This window comes from Dysidea avara, chromosome 7, assembly GCF_963678975.1.
Source record: "Dysidea avara chromosome 7, odDysAvar1.4, whole genome shotgun sequence".
Lineage (NCBI taxonomy): Eukaryota > Metazoa > Porifera > Demospongiae > Dictyoceratida > Dysideidae > Dysidea > Dysidea avara.
The window spans coordinates 36,787,347-36,810,997 of record NC_089278.1 but is presented as its reverse complement, the minus strand read 5'-3'; the positions used below and the strand labels follow the sequence as shown (position 1 = coordinate 36,810,997).

The following is a 23,651-nucleotide window of genomic DNA, read 5'->3' as shown; positions in this document are numbered from 1 at the left end:
GTGCAAAGCACACCTGCATCTCCATTGAGGCTGTCAGCTACTCCATTTTGTGCAATAATAGAAGTGTGAAATCCAAGTAAATCCTAGATAAAGATTTATATTATTGAAATTCTAACAAACACTTGAAATCCCTAAACATTACACAATTTAGAGATGTTGGTTGAGAGGTCTGTCACTCATTGAAATTTTGTTGATCAAAGTTCAGAAATTTGTCAAACGATTACTTTTTTCAGATACTTTCCACATACCTAAAACAACAGTCATTGCGAGATCTTTCATGTAAATATGGCCCCCTTGGTATGGTTTCCTACAAACAATTAGCCCCAGATATAAAAGGAAACCTCACCATTGAAATTTGCTTACTGCACTATTTAGTTGTTCACTTTACATGGTCATAGCACACAGTAACAGTTGTCAACAGCACATGCATTATTAAGATAGCTGAATTTCGAGGATTTTCTGAGTGACTGACCCCTGGAATTGGTGACCCTAGTCACCCATGCAATACGACACACATGTGAACAACACGACAAAAACAGAATGGAGTGTTCAGTGAACTCTTGTCCTCCACCACACACATACACACAGCCTAAGCCGGCAGCTGTACCTATTGCCACCCAAAAAACCAACACTGGGATGCCTGTGCACCACTCAGGCACTATAGTCTTGTGCAGAATCCTCCTGGGACTATATAGATCTCACAGGGAGAGGTCGCAGAACCCAAAGTTCCACAACGACCACTAAGTTGAGACAAGGACAGTAAGGCAGCATAGCCAAGTGGCTAGAGCACTAGCCTGATAATTGAAAGGTTCCAGGTTTGGTTCCTGGTTTTGCAAATTTAGTGTTTCCTTGAGCAAGAAACTTTGTTCACATTGCTCCAGCTGTATACAGTTGGGGACCTGGTGAGCTGTCACAGCAACATCAATGGGTACCTGGCGTTTACTGGGGAAGCAAAATCCCAATATACATACAATATCCATCTCGAGCTCTCCATTAAAAAAAAACATTGCCACTGGATACATAAGGTATTTGCTGCTGAAGCCCTAAACGAGCATACAATCGGCTTAAATCCTGGTTTACATAGTCCATCCTTATTATGACCTACTGTAGCTGGCTACCAGGAGCGCATCGAATCCTCGATGCTCATGTGAAACGGTAAGACTCCACGACTCACCAAGTTGCTGCCGCGCCCAAAATCCGCTGGTTGATAGCTCACTACGATCGATACTGGTTACATGAGTAGTTTCTCTCTATTACTGGATAGCGAAATAACAGCACTGGGAACAATAAAGCGGAGCATTCATGTCGGGTTGCCGTATCTATGACAATAGACGCGCATAAGTTACATAATAAGTCACGCGACCGTAACGAGGATTGTCTAATAGTTGCTATGCGCGTTGCCAATCCTTTATTACGTGTATTATCTATGATCAAATCAAACTGACCAATTAACCTGTTCCCCAAAATAAGCACACCACTGCCACGTGAAACCGGCCATCGCTCATGGTCCCGTAGTTTCTATGGAGAAATACTCTATATCGAGGGTATAGAGTAATAGTAATAGTCTATATGTAGCGAATTGCGTTTATTGGCGCCTAGTTGGCGCCTAGAAAGTTTGCTAGGCGCCAACTTCTCCAGCAACTGTCTGTGACTTTGTGGAGGCACAATGCAAAAATGATACTCCGCCAGTATTCACTTACTGCTGAGGACGAATTTCCTGACTTTGACATTGGTTAAGTTAAGTACGTATAGGTAGTAATAAGTATATAGTTAGGTAATAAGTAGTAGTAGTATGTTGTAGTTTTCAGTATGTACGTGCTTTTAATATGTGTTCATCTTCGGATGTATCAAGTAATTGCGTTTATAGACATATAGTCCATAACCGGGCGACGGTGTACTATAGACTATTCGTCTATAAACTCATACGATATTGTAGAGAACAGGTTATATAGCGCTTATTATTTAGAATTAGTGTGTACTATTTAGAATGTATTATGTAATGTTTAATCACGTGAGAATACTGTGGCATGTGTTGTGTATGCTCGAGCTGAAGGGAATCCGTCGACATCACGGCAATCCGGGATAGTTTCAGTTCGTTACGGTCCTGATCGCGAACGTTTTCAGATATTGTTTGGTGCTGTGGACCAGTGGGAGTGATTTGCTGACGCAGCTGACTCTACCCTCGACCGGGACTCTTACTTCACCGTACACCGCCAGAAGTCGTGGTACCGTGGCAGACTGCCTAGCAGTTAACGGTACCATTTAAGGCAAGCTTCGTTAACTGTCAGTACTGTTTTTTTTTGTTCCTGTCGTTTTAGCGAATCATTCTGATGGAGGACCTAACACGCCTTCAAGCTTCCCGGAAGGCCTACAAGTCACACGTCACGAGGCTCTACAATAAGATTGACGACTTGTTTAACTCCGAGACCGACGATTATACTATCACAACCTTGACTACTGCCGTCGAACAACTGAGCAGCAAACAGACTAAGATCGCTGAGCTAGATGAACGGATCACCACGCTGATTAAGGAACCTGAGGAGCTCACTGAGGCTATGATCGAAGCTGGAGAACTCGAGGACTCAATCATGGATAAGATTGCTAAGGTGAAGAGGTTTATAGAGCTAAATAAGAACAGTGTAAAGCCACATACATTGATAAACCCCACCACTCAACCATCAACTGAGATGGGTCCATTACTATCAAATCCACATATACAACCTATGAGCTCAGCCACTACACTATCACTAGAAGCTAGTCCACTGTTAAACTGTACACACCAGACTGTATCAACCATTGTTAGTAGTGCCCCAATACCGTCCAGTGTTAGTCTAGCAACTCAACCAACAGCAAGCAGCAATGCCACAGTCACAACAGTGCCACTCGTTACCCCGCTGCTGTTACCTTCTCTAGTGCCTGCTACAAACACCACAGCAAGTCTTAATTCTTTAGCACTTTCAATGTTACCAGAGACCACTATTACAAGTACAACAAACCTTTCAAGTCATAGCTCTATTACCACCCCAGAACAGAGAAGCCATGTACATGCCTCCTTACAATCAGCTAACAGTCGTCTCCCTAAGCTCACATTGCCTACTTTCTCTGGAGACCCCTTAAGCTGGCAAACTTTCTGGGACTCATTCAATGCAGCAGTGCACACAAATCCTGCCTTAGGTGGTATACAAAAGTTTAACTACTTGAAGGCCCAGTTACAAGGAGACGCTGCAAGAGCCATAGCAGGTCTTCCACTCACAGAGCTGAACTACCAGCATTCAGTTGCACTACTTGAAGAGAGATTTGGACAGCCCCACAAACTGATCAATGCACACATGCAAGTCCTGTTAGATATGCCTAATGCTACTACAAGCCTTACCAGTCTCCGTCTGCTTTATGACACAGTTGCAACACACACAAGGGCACTTGCTTCTTTGGGGAAGTCGAAGGACTCGTATGGTGATATAATGGTGTCAGTTATATTAAAGAAGCTCCCTGCAGAGATTAGAAGAAATCTTGCACGAGAACAGGCAAATACTGAGTGGACGTTTGACGATTTGACAGCAGCTATTTTGAAAGAGATCAGAGTTCTTGAATCTGGTTACCAACCAACAGATTTACATGCTTCCTCCAGAAGCACAGCGACATTTTATGTTGGATCCAAGAGCAATTCCCCAGGTTCTCACTCAGGTACTAAGAAAAGTACAGCTTGTGTCCTTTGTAAGGGCCCACATCCTTCACACTCCTGTGTTACAACAGATCAGCAAGCACGGATTGACATAGTTAAGAAGGAAAACTTGTGTTTTAACTGTTTGGGCCATCATAAGATCTCTCAATGCACATCCAAATTTCGCTGCAAGAAATGCAAGAAACGACATCACACAAGTCTGTGCAGCAGTGAGACACCTAGACCCAATGACAGCAGAAGCAGTAACCAAGGTGGTGCATCATCTGATGTTCAAGTTGTCCCTGCCACAACAGCTGGTCTGCTTACTTCAGCACTTAATAGTCACTCCCACAACTATACTTGTTTATTGAAGACAGCTGTTACCCCTGTTATTGCTGGCTCCATCAAGACACAGGCCAACATCTTATTCGATGAAGGAGCTCAACGCTCATTTATTTCTGCTGAACTTGCCACTGAACTGTGCATTCAGCCGACTTCAACACAAGGAATGGCACTAGCATCCTTTGGCACTACTACAGCTTCATACCAAGAGCTTGGTGTGGCAACTGTAGAGATTGAGACGATATCCGGTGAAGTTATTCCAATATCAGTTCTGGTTATACCATCAATAGCAGCTCCTATTCAAAGCTCAATCAACTCTTCGGTCAGAAACATGTCGTATTTACAAGGTCTCAAGTTGGCACACCCAGTAACCTCCAACCATCAATTCAAGATTTCCATCCTCATTGGGACCGACTATTATTGGACATTTATCCAAGATCACATAGTCAGAGGAGACGGTCCCACAGCTCAGCAATCCAAGCTGGGCTATTTGCTGTCAGGACCAGTACCTTCTCCACTTCTAGAATCATCATCGTCAGTTCTTTTACAACTCACTTCAGCAGTACCTACTCCAGAAGCACCAGATCTAGAACAATTCTGGTCAGTAGAAGCAATTGGCACTACCAGTGACAAATCATCTGACTCATCATTCCTACAGACATACCAAGATACTTGTGTTTATCAGTCACCCACAGGAATGTATGTAGCAAGATTCCCATGGAAGGAAGACAGACCATTCTTACCATCAAATTTTGCCATTTGTCAGAAGAGAACAACTCACCTGCTCAACAAGTTAAGGGGTACTCCACAACTCTTGAAGATCTATGATGAGATAATACTGGAACAAGAGAGACGTGGATTTATTGAGAGGATTAATGATCACAGTACCAACAATACACACTATTTACCACATCGCCCTGTGAAGAAGGATTCCACCACAACACCTATTCGTATCGTATATGACTGTAGCTGTAGAGAACATTCAAATTCTCCTAGTCTCAATGACTGTTTGATGGTGGGGCCTCCATTCCTTAATAACCTTTGTGCCATCTTACTCAGATTCCGTAATCATAATTATGCGCTTTCTACAGACATCGAGAAGGCCTTCTTACATGTTCAGTTGCATAATGATGATCGGAACTTTACTCGCTTCCTATGGCCAAAGCTACCAGATAAACCAGACAGCAAGTTTCAGGCATACCGCTTTGCAGTTGTACCATTTGGCTCCTGTAGTTCCCCCTTCATGCTTGCTGCTGTTCTTAAGCTACATCTAAACAATACGCCTTCACCCATAGCTGATGATATGAAAGAGAATCTATACGTAGATAATATTTTGTCAGGCTGTGATACAGAGGAGGAAGTAGTACAGTACTACACTCAAGCTAGAACAATCATGGGTAAGGCAAAGTTTAATCTGCGGTCGTGGTCCTCTAACAGTCAACAGCTCCAACAACTTGTAGCCAAAGAGAAGACAGGAGATCCTAGCACAACAGTTGGAATTTTGGGGTTACAGTGGAACATAGCAACTGATACTTTGTCACTCTCCCCAAAGAAGTTGTCCACTAACACAAGTCTACTTACCAAGAGAGACGTGTTGCAAACATCCTCACAAATCTATGATCCTCTAGGATGGGCTACACCCATTACAATTAAGGCCAAGATACTACTTCAAGATATTTGGCAAAGCAAGCTCTCTTGGGATGAGCCTCTACCAACTGATATCAGAGACAGATGGATCGGTATTCTTGCTGACTTGTTTGAGTTACCCAAGCTAACAATACCAAGACCCTACTTCACACCATCTAATCGGAGGTACAATACTTGTAACATGTATGTGTTTTCAGATGCCAGCACCAAAGCTTATGGCACAGTAGTGTACTTATGTCAGCAGGGCGAGGTCTGTTTAGTGATGTCCAAGAGCCGAGTTGCTCCTACCAGGACTGTTACACTACCCAAACTAGAGTTAATGGCTGCAGTAATGGCTTCTCGACTAGCTAACTTTGTCAAGTCTTCACTACATAGTTACAATCTGTCTACCAATACTCACTTATGGACTGATAGCCAAATTGTGCTGTATTGGATTTACAAACAGACCAGTTCAAAACCATTTATCAATCACCGTGTCACTGAAATTGTCAACTCCTTCCCACCTAAGATGTGGTCATTTACTCCAACATCAGACAACCCAGCTGACCTACTTACAAGGGGCATATCAGCCCAGCAGTTATTTTCTTCACAGTTGTGGCTTCAAGGTCCCTGCTGGTTACCATCAGAATCTGAATGGCCCAAGTGGTTGCCAACAGGTATTCTACACATCAACATAGCAGAAGCTGAGGAGGAGGTAGAAGTGACTACACCAGAAGATGACGCCAGCATTACTACAGGTATTTCAAATGTTGTCACCATCACACGCCATAGTAACATCTACAAGTTGTTAGCTGTAACTGCATATGTTTTGAGGTTTACTCACAATTTGTTTCGACAACACACTAGACTAAGTGGACCCTTGAGTGCTTCTGAATTGCAGGCAGCTAAGAAGCTCTGGATCTCAAGTAGCCAGCACTCATGTTTCAAGGAGGAACTCTCCTATTTGATGAAGAGGAGCAAGCACCATTGCCCTACACTGGTTAAGCAGCTGAGATTGTTCCTTGACAAGAGTAACCTCATACGATGTGGTGGCAGAATACACAATGCCCCTGTAGCAGATGCTGCCAAATTTCCAATTCTACTACCCCCCAAACACTTACTGACTGACATGTTTATACAACAAACACACAAGAAGCTTCACCATGCTGGAGTCAGTACCACCGTAACCGCGTTGAGACAAGTCTTCTGGATTCCGACTATTCGACAACGTGTCAAGAAGCAGCTACGCCAGTGTGTGACATGCAATAGACTCATGGGTAAACCTTACCAAGCTCCAGATCCTCCACCGTTACCAAGAATGCGTGTAGAAGCATCTCAGCCATTTAAAGTCACAGGAGTTGACTTCACTGGGGCACTGTATGTAAGAGACACAACAGGAGAGAGGAAGGTTTACATATGCTTGTTTACCTGCGCCTGTACTAGGGCAGTTCATTTAGAAATTGTACATGACTTAACTGTGGATAGTTTTTTTACTTGCTTTTCGTAGATTCTCGAGCCGAAAGTCACTCCCAACACAGATGCTATCTGACAATGCCTCTACTTATCTTGCTGCTGCGGAGGAAATTAAGCAACTGTTTGAATCTGATGATCTGAAGGAAGCTTTGGGGCGTCAACATGTCACATGGAGTTTTATACCTAAACGGGCCCCATGGTATGGGGGGTTTTGGGAGCGCCTTATAGGCCTCACAAAGCAGGCAGTAAAGAAAACCCTAGGAAGAACGTTTGTATCACTGCAAGTTTTAGAGACAGTTGTTGTCGAGATTGAGAGCATGCTTAACGATCGACCACTTACTTATGTGTCTACCGATATTTCCGACCCTGAACCTCTTACCCCGGCTCACCTCATGTACGGCAGAAGAATAGTGTCTGCTCCACACCCTATTGATGACCAGGAGGAGATCACTGATCCATCCTACTTGACTGACAAAGACATGAGAAAGGCTGTAAACAAGCACTCAAGACTTATTCAACAGTTCTGGCTTCGTTGGAAAAGGGAATATTTAACTGCCCTTAGAGAATTTCACAAAGCTTCAGGAAATAACAAACAGTGCATCAAGAAGGGTGATGTTGTGTTGGTCCATGATGACACCCCAAGACTCCACTGGAAGTTGGCTATAGTGGATGATCTAGTCGAGGGAAATGATGGATTAGTTCGCTCAGCCCACATTTCAACTGCTAACTACAAGACTAATAGACCCATCACCAGACTATATCCGTTGGAAGTTGTCAGCAATCCAAATAACAATTTGACTGGAGAGAGTACAGAGGATAGTTCAACCCCAGTAAGTATGCAACAACAATCTAATACTGATGTTCAAAGTGATGGTCCAGTACTACCAAGACCTAAGAGAGCAGCTGCTACTAGAGCTATGAAGACAATTTCAGAGTGGACTAATACACTACGCCGCCCCCCGGAGAAAATGTAGAGAACAGGTTATATAGCGCTTATTATTTAGAATTAGTGTGTACTATTTAGAATGTATTATGTAATGTTTAATCACGTGAGAATACTGTGGCATGTGTTGTGTATGCTCGAGCTGAAGGGAATCCGTCGACATCACGGCAATCCGGGATAGTTTCAGTTCGTTACGGTCCTGATCGCGAACGTTTTCAGATAGATATAAGGTTGTGCGTGGTCAACCTATTATCTTAGGCCACACCAAGTCAAACCTTAGTTTCTGGTCACCCGCCCGCATGGAAAACTGGAACCCCAGTTTATGAGGACTATTATTAATATTACAGGCGCTTAAGTGTACGTGACCAAGGACAGTGGTTTTTAAACACTGCAAAAAATCGAGATACTCTAATAGAGCAGTCACACTACCCTTAACTTTAATACTAGAATAGACAGATACTACTATAACGTTTTTGACTTGTCCTTGATTAGTTATATAGCTATTAGTAATGCTTCTGTTGCCAGTAAGTAACTTCAGTACAGTATGTATGTAGCATTGATCACTAGCCTAATGATCAGATATACCATAGCTTAAACTTTCCTAACAATTCAGATTAATCTAGTAACTCTTCTAGTGGATCTAAACTTGGACTTCCTTATCACTGATCACTGATATACTGACTAGAAATCCGGTAACATTTGGTGAGCTCAAACTTCAATTTTTCCATGATTAAATAATTGCAAGTATGGTCCTAAATTAACAAGTGCATGGCATCCCTTAGTTAAAACATTAACTTAGCTTTCCCACATGATCACTGAAAAACACTAGCCTGGAGCACTCAACAACTCAACTCAAAACTTTGACAGCTACTTTACTGAAGGTTTACTGTATAGAAGGCTGGAAACACATGCATATATAGTTGACTAAGACTTCACATTTGAAAGAGTTTCTGGTGTGTTAATATAGTTTTGGATTATTATTAGCTATAGCTAATAAATAATAATTTCCTGACATAGCTAATGAAACATTTCATTTGTAAAGCAAAAGTAGCTACATAAGCAGACCTTTCCTTAGTGTTAGCTACACATTGTTGTGCTCAGCAGTGTAGCTAGCCATCAACAATTTTCCTGGTGCACTTTGCAGAAGCATAATTAACTACTTATGCTATAAGAATGTTGGTTAAACTTGATTGTAAACTCAATATGAAATGGGTAAATTGAGCAAAATTAATAACATTACAGCATTACTGGTGTATATGTAAGAGTCTATGATGGTCCTGAAGTCCTGATCATCCGCCCGCCCGCATCCTTTTTTTGGCTAGGAAGTGACCAGAAACTAAGGTATGACTTGGAGTGGCCTTAAGGTATATGGACGTATAGTCCAAAGGTACATGTTGCGTTAGTATGTCATGGAGGGTATCACTCTTTTCACCCTATTTCATAACCCTACAGAACTTAGACAAAAAACGGTGAACCAAAAAGGCGAAAAAAAAGTGCAATATTGAAGGGGGATCGAACCCAGGATCCCAGTGTGCTACCGATTATGCTACCGCTGCTAGCTCCCTTGATTCCCTTCTTTTGTATCTTATAAATGTGACTAACGAAATAAGCTGTATATAGTAAGAAGAACCTAACCCTAAAGGTGAAGAAGAAACCAAAGCTGAACTCTAACCCTAACGCTAACACTACTAGACGCTTCCCCTAAAGTCTACTACTCGTGGCAACTACTGGACGCTTCCCCTAAAGTCTACTACTCGCGGCAACTACTGGACGCATCCCCTAAAGTCGACTACTCGCGGCAACTACTAGATGCGTGCCCTAAAGTCGAAGAGAGAGAGCAACAACTACAGTAGGAAGTCTGGATGCCTTTGAGCTTAATATTACGTAAGGGTTATGAAAGGTGGTGAAAAGAGTAAAACCCTATGTATGGACTAACGTTCCATACGAGCGCTGGATTAGTGTACGGTAGGGGGATACGGAATAATTGGGTACCGGTATACTAAAGCTTTGCCTCGTTTTGCAGCGCATCGCAGCCTGCGAATTTTTTTTTTGGGCACACTTTGGACTTAGAAATTTTCACGCATTATAATTTTTTTCCGGATAGTGTTGTGCATGTTATACCGGATACTAATCTGCTCTTGTACAAACATTGCCAGGGCACGTTGCTCTAAGCTGTGTTTCCTGCCAGGCTGACAGTACAAAGGGAGGGTGAAAATCACTTTAAGGGGAGACGCCTCTTTCTCCCGTTCTGCCGTTTTTTTCAGCACCAGAATGTTTTCTCACATCGTGATTGGCAACCTCAGTGCCAGTCTGGCGTTAGACAATCACAGAACTACTCACAGCCATTGTTGAAAGTGAGTATGAAGCATTTTGTGTTTTAATTCTTGTTAGTATTAACCAACACCAGTTTGATGGATGTGTCACAGTGTTATCACTGAAGTGTTAACAGTAGAGGCTGGAGTATTACCAACTCTTTTTATTAAGGCCACTCCAAGTCATACCTTAGTTTCTGGTCACTCCCTAGCCAACAAAAGGATGTGGGCGGGCGGATGATCAGGACTTCAGGACTATCATAGACTCTTACATATACACCAGTAATACTGTAATGTTATTAATTTTGCTCAATTTACCCATTTCATATTGAGTTTACAACCAAGCTTAACCAACATTCTTATAGCATAAGTAGTTAATTATGCTTCTGCAAAGTGCACCATGAAAATTGTTGATGGCTAGCTACACTGCTGAGCACAACAATGTGTAGCTAACACTAAGGAAAGGTCTGCTTATGTAGCTACTTTTGCTTTACAAATGAAATGTTTCATTAGCTATGTCAGGAAATTATTATTTATTAGCTAGCTAGCTAATAATAATCCAAAACTATATTAACACATCAGAAACTCTTTCAAATGTGAAGTCTTAGTCAACTATATATGCATGTGTTTCCAGCCTTCTATACAGTAAACCTTCAGTAAAGTAGCTGTCAAAGTTTTGAGTTGAGTTGTTGAGTGCTCCAGGCTAGTGTTTTTCAGTGATCATGTGGGAAAGCTAAGTTAATATTTTAACTAAGGGATGCCATGCACTTGTTAATTTAGGACATACTTGCAATTATTTAATCTTGGAAAAGTTGAAGTTTGAGCTCACCAAATGTTACCGGATTTCTAGTTAGTATATCAGTGATAAGGAAGTCCAAGTTTAGATCCACTAGAAGAGTTACTAGATTAATTATTAGAGGACCACATCTGAATTGTTAGGAAAGTTTAGGCTATGGTATATCTGATCATTAGGCAATGCTACATACATACTGTACTGAAGTTACTTACTGGCAACAGAAGCATTACTAATAGCTATATAGCTAATCAAGGACAAGTCAAAAATGTTATAGTAGTATCTGTCTATTCTAGTATTAAAGTTATGGGTAGTGTGACTGCTCTATTAGAGTATCTCGATCTTTTGCAGTGTTTAAAAATCACTGTCCTTGGTCACGTACACTTAAGCGCCTGTAATGTTAATAATAGTCCTCATAAACTGGGGTTCCAGTTTTCCATGCGGGCGGGTGACCAGAAACTAAGGTTTGACTTGGTGTGGCCTAATGTCAACTCTTGGTGTTATGAACACCATGGTAGTTAACTGAACAAGCCTTTTAGTGTCGATTTTGTTTCTGAGCAGATAGCAATTGCCAAGATGCATTTTTGATTGTGTATTACTGAACAATGTGGATGTTCCTTTCCCTATGGATGGCAGTGCTGACTTCTGTATATTTACATAATTTTTTATCACTGATTCATGATGTGGTCATGATTATGTGTGATGATCTGTGATCATGTGTATTGAGTACGATATTCTTAATTTATTTTCTAGATGAGATTCTGAGCGAGTGATTATAACCAAGAACCCCAATCTGTGGAACATTTACTTGGTGATTGCATACAGCCGAGATGAGTTTGATGATTTAATACTTCCACAATAGGAACAAAGATAGGAAATTCAATATGGGTATACCTGTATGGGCGAATTTCTTTTCAACTTAGAGAAAAATTTATTCATTGTTTTTTCCAGATAATGTTGCACATGTTGTACGGGATACTAACTTGCTACAGACATGCACATTGGTCACAATGTCGTGTTCCCTGCCAGCACAAAAGGAGGGAGAGGATGACTTTAAGGGGAGACCAATTAAGAGGCCTAATTAAGAGCCCTCTTTTCTCATGCCATTTTTTAGCAGCAGAACGTTTTCACACATTGTGATTCACAGCCTCCACTGATTTGTCAGTACAGAGCTCCTCACAGTCATTGCTGAAACTGAGTGTGTGAGTATGATGGAGCTTGTGTTTGTTAAGCAACTGAAACAGCCAACTACCAGTTTGACAGTGCGTGTTAAAACATGAGTGAGTATGAATAGACTGAAAAGGCAGTAATGCATTTGGTTATGCGTGTCATGTTATTGTTCAGTCAGACAGCTATCGAGATGTATGGTGTGTATGTGTAGTTGAGGGTACATCTAAAGAGTATTAAGGGATTTGTTGACAGTGAAGCTGTTGTTTCTAAGCGTTGGCTTCCTCTCTTTGTTACGATCTATGTCCTTGTACAGTATAAACTGATACATGTGTGGTTAATCTATTGTAGCAAGTTCTTACTGGCTGATGTGTAACCAGATCATGACCTAGTGCACTTGTATACAGTAGAACTACCATATAATGGACACTTTGAGACCAACTAAATGAAATAGTACTGACAAAAAAAAGGAAAAATTGTGTTTGAGCAGAATTTCTTATATTATTATATAGGGAAATCCATTCAACAATGTCTGCAAGAATAAAATTTAGGGTTGTAAGTGGGTTAGTACTGCTGAACCGATTGACCCCAGTTCGATCACAATAAAGACAAGTGTCAAGCACTGGGTTTAGTAAAAGAAATAGTAATCGGCATAAATTTGGTATATCCATTATCCTAAAGTTCCACTAGTTAATCCTACATTTATTATACAGATCATTACACTATATGAAGGATCATCTGCAAGGAGACAAGTAGCTGTACCAAAGACTCATAATCAATTAATTAGGTATGACAGCTGCAGCAACCTGCAATTCCCATATGTGGGTATGGCCCCGTTGCTTAAAGTCAGACTAGTTGCCTACAAGTAACAACCTTCAATCCTAATATTATATGGGCATAATACCAAAGATGCATGCCAATAGACAGTAGCATACAGTCCCGATAAGTGGGTGCTGCTCCACATATCCCTAAAGACACATTCTCAAATATAAGTTTCTTGAGTACATACAACTGCATTTCCATCAATACTTTGTTAATTTATTTCACATCTCAACTGGAAAGCGTATAAGACCCATTTGATCCAGACAAAATACGACCCAAATGATGAAGATAATCTGGATGACCCAACCCAATTATAACGTTGATGCAAGTAATAAAAAATAGGTAAACTTCAAGTTCACAGCCTAATGAAAAGTAGGTGTGCTTTAAAATGTTTATCTTAAAGCTATAAAATGAGGCATTGATTCCACTGCAACTTGATGACAAGTGCTCAGTTGTGATGTATCCAAGAACTGATATCAACGGTGTATGGCATAACTTCGTTACCAGTTGTTTTAATCAAGTCTGACGATACGCTATCACAAAATTGGCCAAACATATACTTAATAGATGTGAATCTGTAACTTCTTTATAGCCATTAGCTAGGCATACTTAAATCAGTGAAGGACAAGTACATTTTAAAGTACAAGTAGCAATTAAAATACTTGTACGTGTACAAGTGCATTTAAAATGTCAACTGCTTACTTATTACAACTAACTTGCACTACTACACTAACACTACTGTAGCCCTTTGGTGGGTGTGTATATATTCAGTTCCTGTGCTAGCAAAAGTGTATACACAACATGATTAACAACTCATGTACTACTTGATAAATGCAAGTGCACTGATAATCAGATGAGATGTAGGGGGTATGGAATACTCTGTATCGGCCTTCTTTAGGATTAGATTGAAACCATATAATATGGTCTTGTGATAAACGAGTATTTAGATACACACACACATACGGTACTGTAGACATAGGCTTGCAGAAACATAGGTGGAACAGCCAACGTAGTGAGCATACATACTCTATGCAATACATCAAAAATACAACTGTGGTAGAATAAGGGACACTGGCTGCACTTGAGTTTACTTTCTCAGTTTAACAAGGATAGGCCATAGCCCTCATCAATTAGTTTTGCAAGGGTGCTTCCAACTTTAAATATGTCTTCCTGTAGCCTCCACCCTCAAATGCACGTTCACAGTCCAGCAATGCCAGATTGTTGAATTTCCTATCTTTATTCCTGTATTACATCATCAAACTCCTTTCGGCTGTATTCAAGCACTGTGAGAAATGGGCTTGTTCCACACCTCATTCAGACTGGAGTTCTTTGGTTACAATCACTCGCTCAGAATCTCAATGTGAATCCATCTAGCAATAACGAATATCGTACTCAATACACACGTGATCACAGATCATTGCACATAATCATGACCACATCATCACATGACACAGTGATAAAAACATTATGTAAAATATACACAAAGTCAGCACTGCCATCTTTGTAGGGCAAGAAACATCTGAGTTGGAAACGTTACTTCCTATTGTGATGGCTATACAATTGTTATAAATAAATAGCTGCCTGTCACAACTTGCACATACCATGTCTTCGTATTGGAAGTAAAAGGATTCACATTGTTCTGTAATAGGATGGCACCATGACACAATCAAAAATGCTTCTTGGCAATTGCTGTCTGCTCAGAACCAAAACTAACACTAAAGGGCTTGTTCAGTTAACTACAGTATTTATAACACCAAGAGTTGGTAATGCACCTATCAATGTTAAGCCCCACTACCCCCTCCCGGGATTACTACGGGATTTTGGCCTGATTTGATCTGAAATTCTGCCCCACTAGTGGGGTATTTGATCGTTCGAAATTTTTGGCATTTGTTAAACCGCAAGCTACATAAGAATTAAACTGTTTCCTAAAGTGTATTGCAGTCATACTACGTGGGGATTTGACCACTAGTCGTGCCCCCATGGGTGGAGTATTTGATTTTTCAAAAAATCAAATCCCCACCCATTTCCCCTTTATTCCCGGGAGGGGGGAGGTGGGGGATAATATTGATAGGTGCATAATACTCCAGCCTCTACTGTTAACACTTCAGTGCACTGTGACACATCCATCAAACTGGTGTTGGTTACTAAAAAGAATTAAAACACAAAATGCTTCATACTCACTTTCAACAATGGCTGTGAGTAGTTCTGTGATGTGATCTAATGCCAGACTGGCACTGAAGTTGCCAATCACGATGTGAGAAAACATTCTGGTGCTGAAAAAACGGGAGAAAGAGGCGTCTCCTCCTAAAGTGATTTTCGCCCTCCCTTTGTACTGTCAGCCTGGCAGGAAACACAGCTTAGAGCAACGTGCCCTGGCAACGTGAGTACCAGAGCAGGTTAGTATCCGGTATAACATGCGCAACATTATCCGGAAAAAAAATAATGCGTGAAAATTTCTAAGTCCAAAGTGTGCCCAAAAAAAAAATTCGCCCATAGCCTAGCACCTACAATCTGCCTAGATCGCGAGAGGTATGGGGACCCGGCTGATTTCTTCTTGTGTGAGTAGCTACGTGTTTTGTAATTGGTTTTGTGTGTGATAAGGGTTATTGTAAGCACACCAAGGGCCTGAAGGTAACACGTTCCTGTATCAGGCCTTGTCCTTTTGTGTGTGTGCCTGCCCTCCTACTGAAAGAGCGAGACTAGGAGCGAAATGACAAGCTATAGGTAGGGTCCGCAATCCGAAAAATCAACTTTTACAAATCGATCCCCCTACCATTGTGGGATGTTCATTGTGGTATCCCATTGCTAGATCCACCATGAAACCGGAAGCACGATTCTTGTCTTCACAGAAATATCGATTTTAGTATTTCATGAGATACAAAAATAATTTTTAAAATTTCGTGCTCCACACAAAAAACAAGATAGAACTTGCTGCTTAGCTTGATATTATCTAGAGTTAATGTAGTTTAAAAGTACGCACAGTAATAAGCAAATGATTCACTGGGTTCCCGGCGCAGGGTTGCTTTCTCTCAAAAAACAGAAAACGAAACACAAATTTTCGAATTCAAACTGCCCTACCAGCCAAGACAAGAAAAGCCAACTCTTCCTCATAGTGATGTGATAAGGTTGGATGCATAGTCTGTCTATGCTGTTAGTTTGGAAATGATCTGAGACTTCTCACCATCTGGGTGAAGAAAGTCAAAATTTTCGTGCACCATTTCAAGGGATTCTCTCAATGGTACCAAAGGGCTTTCCAGTACTTCTGATACCACACTGGTCACTTAATTTTGTTTAGAATGATGATAAATGATGGATCAAAACGTTTGGTAGTAATAGCAGTTGGTGTTTCTGTGATTTCATATGATGCAGTATACCAGCAGCTCCACCCAGCTCGAATTAAAAATGAAAGATTTTGTGCTTTTTTCGGTTTGTTTTTGGATGTTTTGCAGCATAATGGTGATGTAGGGTGATCTAGTGAAGATTTGAAGTTGCTGTGGAGCGTGAGAGGTGAAGTCAAATTTGGACGATTTTGCTGCATCCCTTGATGCATAGCTTAGAGCGAGGCGTGGAAGCCGTGGATGAAATAATTATTGACAACCACTGCTACCAAACGTTCAGGGACATCTTTTACCATAGTTTTAGTTTATAATTGATGATTGTTGTGGCTGCAGAAGCGCTGGAAATGGCTAGAAAGAGCGACACAATTCTTTGATACTGCAGAAAATTTTTACGCTCGTCACCCAGATGGTGAGAAGTCTCAGATCTTTTCCAAACTAACAGCATAGACAGACTATGCACCCAACCGTATCGAAACACTATGAGGAAGAGTTGGATTCTCTTGCCCTGGGTGGTAGGGCAGTTTGAATTCGAAACTTCATATCTTTTTGTCTGTTTTTTCAAAGAAAGCAACCCTGTGCCGGGCACCCAGCAAATCATTTACTTATTTCTGTGCGTACTTTTCAACTACAACAACTCTGGATACGATTTGGCTAAGTAGCAAGTTTCATCCGGTCCTTTGTGTGGAGCACGAAATTTTCAAAATAAATTTTGCATCTTGCGAGATACTGAAAACAATATTTCTGTGAAGACAACAATCGTGCCTCCGGTTTCATGGTGGATCAAGCAATGGGATACTACAATGAACATCCCACAATGGTAGGGGGATTGATTTGTAGAAGTTGATTTTTCGGATTGCGGACCCTACTATAGGACCAAATTGTGTAATTATTTATCCCACTAAGTAGGGACCTGCAGAAATTCTACTGAAGCCTGACTAAAATTATACAGAAGAACCCCTCAAAAAGCACACTCTAAAATGTGGACACTTTGATGATCCAAGGGGGTGGCACTCCAGTATATCCTGTACTCTGATATTCGGCCTCGGTCAAAACGAAAGTCAAGCAAGACATGCAGTAGTTGAAAGACAAGCTTCTTTTGTAAAGTGTATACCACAAATGATACTTTAAGAGTTACAACATAGCTGTACGGCTTTTACAAAAAATATGCAAGAATTTGGTCAAGAGTCAAGTGTGGATTTTAGTGTAAGTCAAGGTTTATTTTGACTGAAGACTAACGAAGTACGGGTATACATAATCCCAAGTGCATCAGTGTACGCATATCAAAACTACATGCCAGTTAGAACACTAATCATGATTTTGAGGTGACTGGAATAGGCAGGTAGTGGAAATCATCAAAATTTCCCCATTAAATTATATAAAGTACATGAGGTAGTTACAGTAGTTGCACCGTCTAAGTGGTTTCAGCAGCTAGGAGTACCGAAGGGACCAAATTTGGTCCAACGTTTTGCTCCACAGCAATAACAATGGCCTCATCAAATAATCCAGAGTCAGTTTGGCCCTTCTTTCCCCTTCACAATAACCGCTTAAGAAATAGAATTCACTTTTTATCATTTGGGAACAAGTGTTAAGTTAGGAGTCTTCTTGGTATTCCCAATAAACTGCTATTGTGCATGTTCATAACTGACTTTATAATGCATTACATTGGTAAAGTTTGTCTATGGTGAGGTGAGTTATGCTAAAAGAGCTGACTTCAAGGGGAATCTTATTTATTTGCTTACTTAAGGGGAGAAGTTGTACTTATTTGGATGTAAAAACTGATATTGAACTTAAAAAAAAATTCCATTCCAGTGTTCCACCTTTCCAGTAGTCCATTCCACTGTTTATACACTCCCTACCATATGCAATGTAAACCATATGTGTGCACGTAAATTATGATTGCTTGCTTTCATTGCATATAAATGCACAAGTTATATTCTGTGTGTCTTAATTACAGCCTGTTGGGATACCCTTATTCACACATACTGTAGATGTAGAGTGACTGTCAAGGTAAAAATATATGCTGGACACTAAGTGTATTGTGTGTGATTAGCAAAAAGTATGTAGAATTTAAATAGTGTGGGTTTGTGCATGCATACAAAAAGAAGGCTTTACATCAAGCATACACCATGTTTTGTACGAGGTAGACCAAGTCTCTGTCCCGCGTCGCTATTGTCTATGGCCTATCCACATCCTCTCACCTGTTGTAAATTTCAAAATAGGTTAATTAACATCCTCTGACTAGGTGAGTCCTCTCTCCTGGCCTGGCTTGTAAATGAGTTATTTGGCATCCCCCGGCTGAGTGTATGTACCTTCCATGAAGGGTTGGATCAGACATGATGATATCTAGAGGTAAAAATGTGTGTGTGCGTGCGTGCGTGCGTGCGTGCGTGCGTGCGTGCGTGCGTGCGTGCGTGCGTGCGTGTGTGTCCTTGTCTTACTAGTGGTGTTGGGGTTGTGGAACTTGAATTCTGTGACCTGGGTCCAAGTACATTTAAAAGCTATCCAAGTGAAGTATTTTTCAAGTACAGGTATGCTCTAGTTGAAATCAAGGCACTCTCAGCACTTAAGTCAAGTGCAAGTACTTTTTACTGTACCAACATATTACAGTACCTAAGTGTTATTTGCTAGTAAAAAGCAGACAAAAATCTATGTTTTAGTTCATAAGACCATATAGTAAATAAGAGGTTAGCTACTTGTTCAAATATTCTACATTATTCTTATGTATCTATCTATAATCTTTTCTGACAATATCGAGTTTAAATACTTGACTAGAACCTTCAAGTGATGCTTGAACACATTTGAAACCTACGAAATAAAATCATATTGTTGACCAGCAGGAACTTATTTTCTTAAACAAATATGCTACTGTAGCATTTTCATTATTACAGTGTGATCGTGATGGGAGAACCCAGAATCAAACCGTTGTCATGTGTAGTGTAGAACCTCACTAGAAATTACTAATCTTCTTTCATTAAAGTACAGTCTGTGTTTACATTAAACATTAAGAATACATGATACTTAATAGTACTTAAAATACTTTTATTACTCAAGTATGTACTAAGAGCTTACAAGTACATGGAGTGTACGTTAGGAAAATTGAGCAAGTGTTTAAATAAAATTATTCAAGTACTTTCAAATATGTACTAAAGTGGACTTCAGTGTAAGTATTCGTATACTTGGACCCATGTCTGGTATTTGTATGTGTGTGTGCGTGTTATGTGAGGCAGCATAGCCAAGTGGTTAGGGTGTTGGCCTAGTAATCGAATGATTGCAGCTTTGATTCTAGGTTATGCCAAATTGGTGTTGCTGAGTAATAAATTTTACTCACATTGCTTCAGCATACCAGCTGTTTAAATAGGAACCTGGTGACCTGATGTAAACTGTGGAAGCAAATGCCAAATGTCCATGTCTCACGCAATGGGTGTGGGACTTCAGGTGTCCACACCTTCATCTGTGAGACATGGTACAGTCTCCTACAGGTTACTAGACCTGTTCACGAAGATTTGAGTAGCTCACAATGTGTGTGTGTGTGCGTGCGTGTGTGTGTGTGAGGCATCACAGCATTGGGTTTGTAATCGAAAGGTTCGAGGTTCAATTCCACTTTAGTGTTGCTGTTTCCTTGAGCAAGAAACTGTACTCACGTTGCTCCAGTCTACCCAGCTGTATAATGGAGACCTGGTGGCCTGCTGTCAACTGGGGAAGCAGCCCACCCAGCTGTGTGCCCACACCTTTATCTGTGAGACATAGTACATACAGCCTCTTGTGGGCTACTAGTCCTACGCCAGGAGGATTTGCCTGCACAAACTCCAAGTGAAGCACCTGGGTAGAGTACAGACCTGTGTCCCAGTGCTCGTTGACTGGGTGGGTATGACTGTGCCTGCACGGTAGCCAAAGGCTTTGCTTTGTGTGTGCGTGTACGTGTACGTGTGTGTGCATGTGTGCGTGTGCGCGCGTGTGTGTAGTATGTGTGTCTACTCTGTGTGTGTCCAGTATGCTTAGTGTTGTGCGTATAATATGTGCAGTGTATCCTACGTCATATGTGGACACACTAAACAAAGTATTTTATGTATATTCCCATATTCACATATACACATACTAGCACTGGTACCTGCCCTACAGTGCAGGACTGCTTGCAATGTCATGCACTTTACACTAAGTTTAATCTTGTAGCTGTCTAGTGACACAATTTCCTACACACCATTGGAAACCCAAGTTTAAAACATCACTTGTCTATACTTCAACTTAATTTAACATGATTATGCTTCAAGACACACATTCAGAAAATGTTGCACCAATAATGTTCAGAATCAAATTGTAGTATATTGTGTTTACCCATAGTGTTTACCATACAGGTACAAATGGTGCTAGTAGTAGTACCTGTCCTATTATGCACGCTTATGTAAAATCATTAATGATGTTTAATATGCTGACAACAAAGACATGAATTTGTACATACTGTTGTAGTACTGCTTCACAGTGCAGTACTTACCTTGCTGTGTATTTTATGTGCTAAATGTGCAGAGCCATCTCCGTATTACTTAAGCAATGGGAACCAAGCATTAAACATCAATGCCATTCATGCAACTATGTATCAAGCATGCTGATGTCACTTTTAAAGAAAGTAAACTGAGTGTAACTCTAAGCTAAGCCTACATGTGTTTGCTTGATTATACTTTAAATACGCTTTTATTATTTGTGGCGTGCTTTATGGTGGTGCCAAAATTAATGGTATTGGTGAGATGGTGTACATACCCCTAAGTTTTATCCAAAGTTGTATGTATAGCCCTGTTTTAAGGGTTACATTGTGCTTTCTTTTTCCTACAGAAAATGTTGTACACTGTAGATTAAATCAAAGCTGAGAGGATGATAGATTGTACTAAGTGGACATGCACACAATAAGTCAACCAGCTTATTTATAGCAATACTGACCCAGTTTCAATTCTAAGTGGGGGATAATGCCTTACGTGTTACCATATTGTACCTTAACTTTCAATTACCTGAGCGAAGGTACCTGAATCTGACTCAGTTTTAATGGAGACGTGCATCAGCGAACCCATTGCAGAAATTAAGTATTTGTACACTGTAGAACCTCAGTTTTCTTTCTTTTTTTTTTTGAATAATCAGAGGCTAAACCTACACATTAGTTTGATGAAAGGAATTGAAGTTTGGAAATGGATTTAAGTACTTTCTTAATTCCTGCAATTACTTCAAATACTTTTATTGAAATAAGATTATAAATCAAATGACCATTAAGAGTTTGACATCAGTTGTGCATACGTAGCTTGCATGTCAACACTTATGGATTCAACAGCATTCAAACAAAGGTGCTGAGTGCAGCATTGTATGCAAGGGGCTAAAAGTTGGCAGTTTGGCAAATTAAATAAAACCTAACAATTTTATCTGCGAATTGACTTGGTAATTTACCAAATTTTTATCTGCTAGACCACTTTGCACACCGATTTTCCAAGCTTAATTATTAGAAAAGTATTGTCAGTTAGAGTAATGGTGTTGTATGGACAAAATGTGACCCAATAGACCAGATAAGCGTATACTCATGTCCTTAGTACAAAGCTAGCCTGGGGTGCTCTTGATAATACTAGTTGGTCTCAAGGTATCTGTGTTCTGTTATTATGGACTTTGTGCACATCAAAATACACACATAATCTGGGAATGTATAAACAGACAATCAAACAAATGGATGGCTTTCAGTTTCGTACATATTTTCAAAAAATATAATCTAGGCCTTCAGTATACTATATATGTTTATTAGCAGCCAGCTACAGCCTTTGAAATCTATCACTTGTCTGTGAATTAATTATCTGCGTAACTAGCTAAGTGATTACTCACACATTGCATCTGTTGATTTTATCCTTATCCATGATTTATGTTTTCTAAACAATGGTTGCTATGTCGATATCCATGAGTTATGCAATATAATTGTTATGGTGATATTTTGTTGCTATATAAGCAAGTGCTTAAACTTGTACTGTTTTGTTCCCCAAATTATTCAGTTTCTAAGAGCCTTGGATTACAAATGCTGCTAGAGAGTGGGACAACTATTTCACAATTATTATTATTCGTCTCATTTGACTAGATGTGAGAACTGGTCTTCATTAGATAGTGGTTGCTCAATTTCTACGTTTGCACTTAGTAAGCTATTTTATTGTGTACGAGTATGAGTGTAATTTATTGTTTTCAGATGAGACTGCTATATGTAACTTGATCATTTGCTGTTCTACGTGACCTCCACATGATGTTCCTGATGATATGTACTGTATCTAGAGTGAATGATAAGCCTGAATAATAAGCCTGACTGTGTGTACACTTGTGTATGTGTGCACATTCCTTGAGTACCTATTTTTTCCAGTGTTACTTGTCTGATTACAATGTATGAAATTGGTGTACATGATGTGTTTTAACATGTAGATGATGTAGTGGATCCTACTTTACATGTAAGATGCTAGCTACTTACGTATTATGGAACTTAGCTATATCTTGTGTTCTCAGTTACACAACTACACATTAGATTTATTATCATAAGAGTTTACCTTACAGGTAACCATGAATACTGGGAACAGACCGTAACAATAAAATCTTGACCTTGATTGTAAAGATGTTTACTTTTCTTCAATTTTGAGTACCTGTATAATTAGCAAGTTCAAACATGCAAGTACTTATAACAGCCACTGTTAACTTGAAAATGAGGACACCTGCATAATCTGGACACTCGAAGTGGTCCTTAACATGTAAACTGACATGGAAAATCAGGACACTTGACTTGTCCCAAGGTGTCATAATACAGGCTCCACTGTACTGTATTTCATTTAGGCGTTGTGGTAATAGAGTTTCTGTGGTGACATGTCTACTATGTATAGGGAAACAGATGAATTGATTCCAGTAATCTAGTTGCATCATTGATCAAACTACATGAGCTAGTGTGCAAGTAATAAGAGTGTTTGATCATGATCCTAGCTAGCGCATAGCTAGTAAGTGTACTATACTCATAAGTATGTACACGATTAACTGCTGTACATGTGCATGTATGAAAGACAGTACATTATACAATAAATTAATGTGACCCGGCCCCTGAACAGCATCAAGGATGATCATTAATGCCACCCATGTAGGCTGGGCCAATTGCAAGAGTAGTAGGGTAAGGGTTGATGAGTGTACT

General features: G+C 40.3%; 2 protein-coding genes and 2 long non-coding RNA genes across 5 annotated transcripts in view; 3 read left to right on the top strand and 1 right to left on the bottom strand.

Annotated features, from left to right (window-relative positions):
- The window catches only part of LOC136262576 (FERRY endosomal RAB5 effector complex subunit 3-like), an 80,256-nt gene that overhangs the window by 38,713 nt on the left and 17,892 nt on the right, over positions 1-23,651 (bottom strand). The gene's annotated exons all lie outside the window — the stretch shown is intronic.
- LOC136260687 (uncharacterized) lies at positions 1,933-6,636 on the top strand. Its single transcript, XM_066054513.1, has 2 exons — positions 1,933-6,387; positions 6,497-6,636. Exons 1-2 carry the CDS (start codon positions 2,331-2,333, stop codon positions 6,499-6,501), a joined length of 4,062 nt encoding a protein of 1,353 aa, XP_065910585.1. The 5' UTR covers positions 1,933-2,330; the 3' UTR covers positions 6,502-6,636.
- On the top strand, positions 10,184-12,511 carry LOC136261270 (uncharacterized). The gene is made up of 2 exons (XR_010703835.1): positions 10,184-10,399; positions 11,904-12,511. It is a non-coding gene; the product is annotated as an uncharacterized lncRNA (long non-coding RNA).
- Positions 15,499-22,911, top strand: LOC136261269 (uncharacterized). Of its 2 annotated transcripts, XR_010703833.1 has the most exons (4): positions 15,499-15,697; positions 18,432-18,484; positions 22,489-22,627; positions 22,677-22,911. It is a non-coding gene; the product is annotated as an uncharacterized lncRNA (long non-coding RNA). The 2 variants fall into 2 exon arrangements; XR_010703834.1 differs by lacking the exon at positions 18,432-18,484 and having other exon boundaries at positions 15,502-15,697.

Excerpts from the sequence above, each read along its gene's own strand:
- LOC136260687 (XM_066054513.1), top strand. The coding sequence starts at position 2,331 with ATGGAGGACCTAACACGCCTTCAAGCTTCCCGGAAGGCCTACAAGTCA.